Source organism: Triticum urartu, chromosome 7A (assembly GCF_056163025.1).
Source record: "Triticum urartu cultivar PI428250 chromosome 7A, HENAU_Tu73, whole genome shotgun sequence".
Classification (NCBI taxonomy): Eukaryota; Viridiplantae; Streptophyta; class Magnoliopsida; order Poales; family Poaceae; genus Triticum; species Triticum urartu.
The window spans coordinates 730,907,662-730,918,161 of NC_141879.1; the positions used below are offsets into that span (position 1 = coordinate 730,907,662).

A 10,500-nucleotide genomic window follows, 5' to 3' on the forward strand; every position below is an offset into this window, starting at 1 on the left:
TCAGATTCTCCTCAGGTCGATTCCTGTTATGCCATGGCAAGTCAGGTCGTTTGCCTCTTTGTGTGATCTGATTTTGTCCGAGAAAAGCCAGGCTGAGAAGAACACCATCGATTTAGTATCCCATCTGCTTCCTCCAACTGCTCTGGAACAGTGGACGATGCATTACAATGGCGCAGGGCCATGTAGTGCCATTGATTAATGTTTTTTCCTTTTTACATGCCCCACGGTCCTTCCTGTTCCCTATCTCCTTCAATTATATGCCCAGCCATGATGAGTATCATCCACGTGTAATAGCTGGGAATGCATGCAGTTGTGTCGGACACTGTTGTCGGCATATCAGATTAAGGTTAGAAGTGCAGGCCAGAATTGCCACCATGGATGGCCATATGGGCAAACGCGGATGCATCAGCAGTAATTTTTGTACCAATCCACGTCGCAGTTCCGGCGGTTGCCAGATGAGTGGTTAGGCCCCATGGAAGCAATACAACAAGCAGAAAGGCGGCCTCGACAGTATTATCATGATGGAAACCTGGGATAGCTTCAAGCAGTGCTGTACGAGATCTCTGTTGACCTATGTGAAACAACCGGCCAGGTGCGTCGAGGACTAGCTAGGCAGCTCTGGCTCCACCCTCCCCTGGTTGCAAGCTGTAAGTGTCCAAGTCCTTATCTTGTGAAAGGTGGTGAAACTATGATATAAAGGTTTGTTTTTAAGACCTAAAGAATAATCTTATATTATGGGACGGGGGAGTACTATGTAATATTATTTGCTAACAATATAGAGACGTACATTTGTGATAACTGATATGTGAGCTAGGTAGCATGCAGGAAAGGAAGGAAAATTGAAGGATCAATGGAAAGAGAGATAGGCATGCATTTGTGATTTGTGGTACTTTATCTAGTGCAGCATGCATTTTAGCTTTAGCGTTTCTTCTTCTCCTCCTCTTTTCCATTTTGCAATTGGGGATTAAGTTTAGCTAGTGGCCGTCGGTACATGTATGGATCCATCCATGCACGATGCATCGTTTGGCTGAGCGCCTGAAAAAGATAGACCACTATCGATCGACCCATGTATATGTTACCTATAAGTCTTGTTCATAATTAAGAAGAAGACGGTTCACAAAAGCCAAATAAGCCAAATTACATATATATATATATATATACATATATATATATACATATATATATATACATACATATATATATATACATATATACATATATATATATACATATATACATATATATATATACATATATATATATATATACATATATATATATATATATATTTGTGTGTGTGTGTGTGTGTGTGTGTATGTGTGTGTGTGTGTGTGTACATTCCCAATATGCAGTATGAATGTTTATTAGATCACTCATCGCCACAACAATGCCACTAACATTTCCTATACACAGAAACGACTTATTAACTATACTACAAATAGCCATAGAGACCACCCACGTGATGACCGGTCTCATACAGTGTACCATCCTTGGGGTGCTTCACTTCTTCAAGACAGGCATAGCAATGCTGAGGGTCGACAGGAATCTCCTTGCCATAATATACACCTGCAAAATCTGCACTCTCCATGCCTCTAACCCCACCTGTATATAGATAAAACCCACACTAATTAGTACTCAAACCACCACACTTATTTTGGAAGGGACGGCTAAGTTGGATAGTACACAAAAAATGGAAACGACATATATATAAACTCGGTCTGGAACTAACCAACTCTTTCGCTTCCTTGCAGAGAAACTATGCATGTAGGTTTATACACATCAGAATCAGAATCGTAGTATAGCTCCGCGAACAAGAACTCTTCCTCTGAGTTCTCCAAGTTGGTTTTTGCCGTGAAGTTTACATGACCATAAAAGCCTCTTGTGGAAAAGATTGCGGCGCTGGTGATGGCTTGGACGAGCTTATACTTGACCTAGCGTATTTTATTTTCAGGTTAAAAACAAAAAAGGGAATTAAATAAACAGGCAGGGAACATATATTTTTGTGGTGTAAAAAATATGCATACCTGGTTCTGGTCTTGGCTGTTGTAGTGGTCGAGCGCGGCGGTTATGAACTCGTTTGTCTGGCGCTCGAGGTCCGCCGCGGTGAAAGCGCAGTCGTTGGAGTAGCTGGGACTTTGATCTAGGTAGTCGTCGGAGCGTTCGGGGGTCTTGAAACCGTCGCCATCGGGAGTCATGCTGCTCGCAAACCTAGGTAAATTATATTATGGGTTAATTAAAATGATTAATTAATGCAGTCGACTCGATGGAAAAGATTGCACCAGGTATTTACTCGATCATGCTCGCAGTATTGGGATCTGGATCCAGGTATTTGTCGCCGGCGCCGCAGCCATCGGAGAGGTGGTGGGTGTTGAGGAGGTTGTAGCCATCGATGGCGTCGGCAGGAAGATGATCCGCTGTGGCTGTGCTCCCAAACCTAGGTTAATAGTAGTATATATAATTGGGCCATTAATAAAGAGAATGCGTTAAGGAACTTACTGATCTGGAGAGGATGGAGGAGGCCATTAAGGAACTTACTCTGGATAGCACTCATACGACGGCGAGGTAGGAAGACGAGGACCGTTGACGTTTTGGGGTTCCGGAGGAGGTGTCCTCTTGTACAGCACACCGCCGGCAGCCATGGGCCCTAATCTAATCTATCTACGTACCAGGTTCCGGAGGAGGATGTCGATCTGCTATGAAGGTCAATCAATTCAAAAGGGAATACAACGAAGGGCCCTAATCTAATCTATCTACGTACTACTCAGCTATCTTCTCCGGGTCCGGGGGCATATATATAGATTAGATTAGGAGTAGATTTGAGATGGAATCGAGATGATCAGTTCAGTATCCGACTCGCACTCGCACTCGCGCCAATCAACCAACAAACTAATTAATCCTCGCCGGCACCCACGGCCGGGCCGGGGCACTTTAGATTTATTTACCACTACTCATGGGCCCTTTATTTCAATACTATATGCATGGGCTCCGCTGGGCTGGCTACTTATGGATTATTATTTTGCCGGACCGGCTATTTACGGATTATATATATTTTTTTTGAACAATTTTTTTTCAGAAAACTTCCAATCTATTTATCTTCAATCATGGCAGTACAACGAACACCAGTACAGACACAAGCGATCATATATACGTGCACACACTCACCCCTATGAACGCACACACGCACACCCTATCCATATGAGCACCTCCGAGAGACTGTGTCGGCATGTCATCTTGAGATTTTACAAAGTTACCTCGTAGTCGACGGGACGCCCCCCCCCCCCCCCCCCACTGAACCCGTATCACCAGAAATCCTGAAATAAATTCGGAATAAATCTGAGTACCAGAATTTGAACCCTGATGGGCTAGGGATGTTGAAATATGAGATGGGCCTAGAGCCCATATGACAATTCCAGATTTGATCTCTAAGGGCCCATGTAGGTGGCATGACAAGGTGGTGGGAAGTTTAGTCCCACCCCAGAAGTGGAAATAGAGTTGGAGTGGTTTATAAGGGATTCTCTTCCTCATGCTATTGGAGCTTGAGAAGAGATGAGGCCCTCGCGCACTCGCGCCGCGCCGCGCCGCGGGATTGAGCCGAGCCGAGCTCACTCCTATGCGCTTCTTTTTGCCGGTCAGGAACGGAGAGTCTTTGACAGGTGGGGCCACGATCTGAGACGTCGGATCGTGGGCTACCGACTTGGACGTGGGTTCAGCCCACGTCTCCCCACGCGCAGCCGCATATATATGTGGGGAGCTGCCAACCCTAGCCGCCACGAAACAGAACGCATCTCCGCCTCCACGTCCGCGTCGTTCCTCTGCTGTTGCTGCCGCCGGCGACTCCGTCCCGTTCACCGCGTACACGGTTGACGGGAGAGCAGGCCTCCGAAACTCCGCCTCTCCGGATCCTGTACGGGAGAGGGGCGATTAGGTTTTTGGGTAGCGACTACGCGACTGCTCGCTTCTGTTCATCTACGTCCACATCACCTTCGTCATCACCATGTCGACCGGCGCCGACCGTGCTGCCGCTGAGAAGGCCGAGGCCGACAAGAAGGCCACCGAGGATGCCGCGGCTACTGCCGCCGCCACCGCCGCCGCATGACCGATTGGAGGGTATACATCGTTTATCCCTCTCATGTTTCTTTCTGTTGTAGCAGTACTAGCGATATGCGTAGATGTTTCTACTATATGCGTAGTACGTGTTCTGTTAGATCGTAACCAGTGTGTTATCAATACTGTCAATGTCATGCTCATGATCTATTCATTGATTAATTTAATCGAAAAACTGCCTATTTTCTTATCAATCCAAAAACCTAATATGTGTAGGAGTTTTTCGAAATCTGGTTTTGCTGCTGCACTGAAACCGTCGCCGTTTACGGGGACGTACTTTAAGCGTTGGCAGACTAAAACCACCTTATGGCTCACTGCCATGAACGTGTTCTGGGTCGCCGGTGTGACTCCCACAGGAACGATCGCTCCTGATCAGGAGAAGGCGTTCAAGGAGGCCACTGTCGTGTTCCTCGAGGCAGTTCGGAGCGTGATTGGAGATAAGCTGGTTGACGCATATTTGCATGTGCGGTCTGCCAAGGACTTGTGGGAGGCACTCGAATCTAAGTTCGGGGCTGCCGATGCAGGGAGCGAGATGTATATTATAGAGCAGTTCCATGATTACAAGATGGTTGAAAACCGTCCTGTATTGGAGCAGGCTCATGAGATAATATGCATTGTTAAGGAGCTTGAGCTTCTTAAGTGCGAGTTACCGGGCAAGTTTGTCGCGGGCTGCATAATCGCTAAGCTTCCCAATTCCTGGAGGAACTTTGCCACCACTCTGAAACATCAGAGGCGTGAATTCTCTGTGGAGGATGTCATTGGCCATCTAAGTGTTGAGCAGAATTCAAGGGCAAAGGACTCGCACGGAAAAGGGGTCGAAGGAACTTCTGTGGCCAACATGGTGCATCAGAAGAACTCCAATTCCCACAAGCCCAAGGGAAAGAACGGTGTCCAACAGAGTGCCGACTTTAAGAAGAAGGGTAAGAAGACCTTCAAGAAGAACAAGAAGGATGAGGGCTGCTTTACTTGTGGTTCGTTTGAACATTGGGCCAACAAGTGCCCAAACAAGTATAAGAAGCAAGGGCAGGACTCCAAGTCTGTCAATATGATTGTGAGCAACAATGAGAGTGGTGCATCTGGGTACGGTAATTTATTTGCTGTATTTTCAGTTTGGCCATCCACCGATTGGTGGGTCGACACAGGTGCAGGTGTTCATGTGTGTGCTGACATTTCATTGTTTTCTTCTTACCAGGCCACAGGTCACGGGTCCGTACTGATGGGGAATGGCGCGAGTGCTTCTGTTCTTGGTGGTGGCACAGTCGATCTGAAGTTTACTTCGGGAAGGATCGTGCAGCTGAAGAATGTGCAGCATGTCCCCGCCATCAAAAAGAACCTCGTTAGTGGCTCCCTTCTGTGTAGAGAAGGGTTTAAGTTGGTATTCGAGTCTAATAAATTAGTTGTTATGAAATATGGACTTTTTGTTGGAAACGGTTATGAATGCGGAGGCATGTTCCGCCTTTGTCTTGCATATCTATGTAATAAAGTCGTGAACAATATTCATTTGAGTGTTAATGAATCTGAAGTATGGCATTCACGTCTTTGTCACATTACTTTCGGTGTTATGACGCAGCTAGCAAAATCGAATTTAATCCCGAGTTTCACTTTAGCCAAAGGTTCTAAGTGCCATTTCGTGTGTGCAATCTAAGCAACTTCGCAAGCCTCACAAGGCAGCAGAGGAGAGACACTTGGCGTCACTGGAACTCATACATTCTGATCTTTGTGAGATGAATGATGTGTTGACTAAAGGTGGAAAGAAATATTTCATGACTTTGATAGATGATTCCACTAGATATTGCTATGTGTATCTGTTAAATACTAAAGATGAGGCTCTACACTACTTCAAAATCTATAAGGCAGAAGTTGAGAATCAACTTGAAAAGAAAATTAAATGAGTCCGGTCAGATCGTGGTGAAGAGTACTTCTCGAAAGAGTTTGATGCCTTTTGTGCGGAACACGGCATTATTCACGAGAGGACGCCTCCTTACTCACCCCAGTCAAATGGGGTTGCCGAGCGGAAAAACCGTACTCTAACTGATTTGGTTAACGCCATGTTAGATACGTCGGGTTTATCCAAGGCATGGTGGGGGAAGGCTACATTTTTGCGGGTCGGCTACTTACGGATTTTTTGTTTTTGATTTGAACCTTGCTACATTTGATGACTAGTACGTAGTGTATATAGATTTTTTGATGTCAAATCTATATAAGTTTGATCAAGTTTGAGGCAAAAAATGTTTACATTTAGAATGTCAAAAATATATCATCAGATTCATCATAAGATGTAGTTTCATATTTTATATATTCCGTATTTTAGATAGTAATAGTTTTTTTTTATAAACTTGATCAAAGCCTGTGAAGTTTGACTTAAGAAAAAAAAACCTATACGCACTACGTTACGGAACCAGTGGGGGAGGGGGGTTAATTATATTACCACCTCGTCCCCCACCCCCTAGAAAGACTAACCTCGTTGCCATTTTGCTTAAAAAAAGTACATATACGACTTTCTCTTTCAAAATAACTTTTTCTTTTGCGAAAAATTCTTTCAAAGTAACTATACGACTGAATTTTCATATGTTCAAACGGCGTGGACGTAATAATCTACTTTTTTCTCAAAAAGCACTAAAATCTTATATATCATTCACCGTGATATACATACATGTGTGATGTACGTAATACTTCTCTCATATGCAGTCTTTACCTAATATTAAAGAACGGAATCTTTCATAGTTCTCCATACGTCATCATTTTATATCCTTTGATTTTATATTAACTATAAAGATTGACGGCTAAGATTTAAAGTATAGATTTGATAAAAATTAGCCACCAATGCCACCCATAAGTAGGAGAAAAAAAGTTTCTTGCCCGTCGTAGTTTTGTCTGTTCCCCAGTCCAATTCCTTGACTACGAAAACGCAGCAGCATGGTGTCTTTTTAACTACGACGCCGTACACATCTCTGACCTTGCCATGCACGTATAAGCGTTTGTCTATGTTCGTATCTTAGCTGTTACCGAGTAGAATTAGCATTGGCTAGCTAGCTAATATATATACGTAGGTACCCCAGCCAGCTGTAACTGGAATCGTGAGCAATAAAGAAAATCAAGTGGCTATCAATCAATCCTTGTGTTGTGCGTGCGTGTGTTTCTTTCCAGCCAAAAAAATTGGCTGTTGTGCACCGATCAAGTTGGTTAGCTAGGTTCTCTGCATACACATCTGCTTCCCTGATATTACCGTGCAAGCTTCGTACATACTACATAGTCAACCAGGAGAGATCGAGCCGGCTTCCGGCAGGAACCAAGCAGCCAGTGTCGCTTCGCTTTGTCGCCGTTCATTGCCCGTCGTCGGAAATTTCTCGACGGCACAGTCTGGGCTAACATGGTGGCTGCCGGCGGACTAGCACCCCGGAGCTCCGTCGAGTCCATGACAAGCACGGGCTGATGCCAGCCAAGGATCAAACAACCCAGCCAACTCAATCCGCGACCGACACAATCCATGAGCATGGCCGCTGCAAAGTCCAAGTAGCTCTCGATAATATGCCTGAACCTTAAAAATTCGAGGCTGGCCATGAAGTGGGTAAGAGGGTGTTGAACTTCAGGCCGGTGTACGGCGTCCGTGATACGATGCCTTCGACTTTTCATGTCTCACTGCATGACACAATCCAACCCAACGCAGCGCGGGTGTCAGCAACCTCCCTAGGAAGAGGCGCCTGGTCGCCGCTCCTCCCAACGTAGACTGCTATGCCACACGGAGGCCTCACACCAACGACAACACGGCAAGACGGCGCCAGGTTCATTCGCCACTACGGCAATGCCCTCAGGTCTGGCTCTCAGCACCTAGCGCCATCCCGCGATGAGTGGTGGAGGCGACGGAGCACAGCCAGTGTCATGGTGTCTCCCCTACTCACGAACACTTTCGTGCCAGCGGCGGTGATTCTTCTTTTTTCTGTATTATAGTTAAGTCCATAATTTATCGGTTCAACCTCACATTAACAACCAAACCATCAGGTTCTGTATGCAATATCTCCTGGAATACAACGCAGATGCCTGCATTATGTTCGTCGAAGTGCTTCTGTAGGCACAAGCGTGAGTACTTTCGTGCTATTCAGTTTCAAAAGCATACAATAGTCTGTCGTCCGTAATTGTACAGTAGTTGCTGATTAGTTGTAAAAAGCATAAAATTGTGTGATATAATGAGAGAGAACATCACTTCTGCGTGAGGGCCCAGCAATCGAGCGAGCAAACGACCGCACAAGTTGAGCAAAGCACATCATGTGGTTTGATTTGAGCCTTCAGGTTTTGAACCATGAAACTGAAAGTATATAGAATATATATTTGTTAATCTGTAAACATACATTGTCTGGTTTGTCTCATGAAAAAAATAAAGCTGTATAATTTTCCAATATGGATGCGAACTTATTCTTTTTAACATGGATGCAATATTAATCTTGATGTCAATTTGCAATTTTGTGATCCAATAGATTTTTGCATACACTGGAGGTTAATCCATATATGTGAACTATTTGTTGGACATCTATCTATGTAAACTTAGAGATATCGTATTGAGATGATCTAGAACTCTTTCGCAAAAAAGAAGAAGAGATGATCTAGAACTGCCCTTACTGGCCGTGTAGATCTATATTAGTTTGCTTGTTCTTTGATTTTTGTGTCCCCTTTTTTACCTAAAAGGGACGATTTTTCTTATTAAGTATAATAATTAATAACTACTATTAGTTGTCTTTCGCAACACCATACATGATGGATGAGGTTTTTCCTTATAGCAAGAGCGTATATAAAAAGAAGAAAAGTTTTATAACTATAATAATAGTATACAATGCATTCCGATATCTATCTATCTATCTATCTATACGAAAAAGCTTTGCAGAGGCCGGTCTTCAGGTCGCTCTGAATCCAACCCGCCCAACTAGCTCGGGGATCTGTGCCGTAAGATGTATTGTGATTTACTGCCTCACCAGAATGGCTGTATATCACCGTATTTAAAAGAAAGCCCATGTATGATGGGACATGTTGCAGAGGCAGTATTTACTACCCGCCTAAAGGAGGCACCCGATGCAACATCTCTCTTAGCAGTGCATCAGTTTGGTAATTGTTTTCTTAAAATAAGTACGTAATTAGGGCATCTACAACGCCCGGCGCTAAGGATCTTAATCCTGGCCGTTTCGCTAATGTAGAGAATATTTCCTGGCGCCTTTCAGGCAGCAGTGCCAACTCTGGCAGCGGACGCTTCAGTTCATTAGTAGTTGATTTGATCTGAGATTGTTAGCGCCTTACGCGTTGGAGGTTGAGACGCTTATGCAGACACTAGACAATATCTTTTTTATTTTTAATCCTTAAGCGTGTACAGAAGTGGCTATGCAATGGAGATGCCCTTAATTGCTACAATTTTATGATTACTTTAGGAAAATCAAAGAAATGTGCTGATGGTATAGACACATAACATGGCCCCAAAAAATCGAAGGTACCCGATGCAATACCCCCCCCCCCCCCCCCCCCCCCTTAGCATTGCGTCAGTTTGGTAATTTTTTGTTAAAAAAGTACTCCTCTGTCATATAATATGATACATTCTTACATCCAAAATACTTACATGTTAAATGTAATAGCGTCTTATATTATGAGATAGAGGGAGTAGTTAATTGCATACTAATTTGATAATTAGTTTTGGAAATGAAAGAAACACACAAATTGTAAGGCATTTGGACGAGCTCTGTGAGAGGTTATCTTTTTGGGAAACAATACATAAAAAACTCATGTTTCAAATTTCAAAAGAATTCTGAAAAATTATGCACATTCGTTTGAATGTATTCTATATATGTGTAAAGTTTGGTGATGAAATACAGTATGATGAGAGCTACACAAAAACACAAGTTCATGAATTCTTAATAAGGAACAACACGTATATGGTTCACCATTTTCAAAATCGTGATTATTTCTTTTTTGTGTATCTCTCACCATAATGTATATAATCTTTAAATTTTATACACATATGGTATACAACCATATGAACATGTGTGATTAATATATATTTTTTGAAACTAAAAAATGCTAAATTTTGATTTCTTTTCAAAGAAAAAAAATCTCCATGTAGCTCGTCCTCCATTTAGCATTTTGGGTTGATTGTACAGATACGTAAGATTGCCGGGAAAATAAAAGGAGGCACCCAATACGGTATTCCTCTTGGCTTTGCATCTGCTACATATTTTTTTCTTTTTAAAATGGACTCCCTTCGTCCCAAAATAAGTGTCTCAACATTAGTATAATTTTAGTGCAAAGTTGTACTCCCTCAATTCCATAATGTAGTGCGCCCACGTTTTCTAAGATCTAAATTTGACAAAAATTTTAACCAACGAGACCGACTGCGGCAGGAGCAAAAATTATATCACATAA

General features: G+C 43.3%; 1 protein-coding gene across 1 annotated transcript; it reads right to left on the bottom strand.

The window, feature by feature from the left end:
- Positions 1-1,432: 1,432 nt before the first annotated feature.
- LOC147962370 (uncharacterized) lies at positions 1,433-2,639 on the bottom strand. The gene is made up of 5 exons (XM_087534174.1): positions 2,536-2,639; positions 2,291-2,434; positions 2,025-2,208; positions 1,730-1,931; positions 1,433-1,602 (listed from the first exon to the last, which is right to left on the bottom strand). The coding sequence occupies exons 1-5, from the start codon at positions 2,637-2,639 to the stop codon at positions 1,433-1,435; spliced, it is 804 nt and encodes a 267-aa protein (XP_087390300.1).
- Between the last annotated feature and the right edge of the window lie 7,861 nt (positions 2,640-10,500).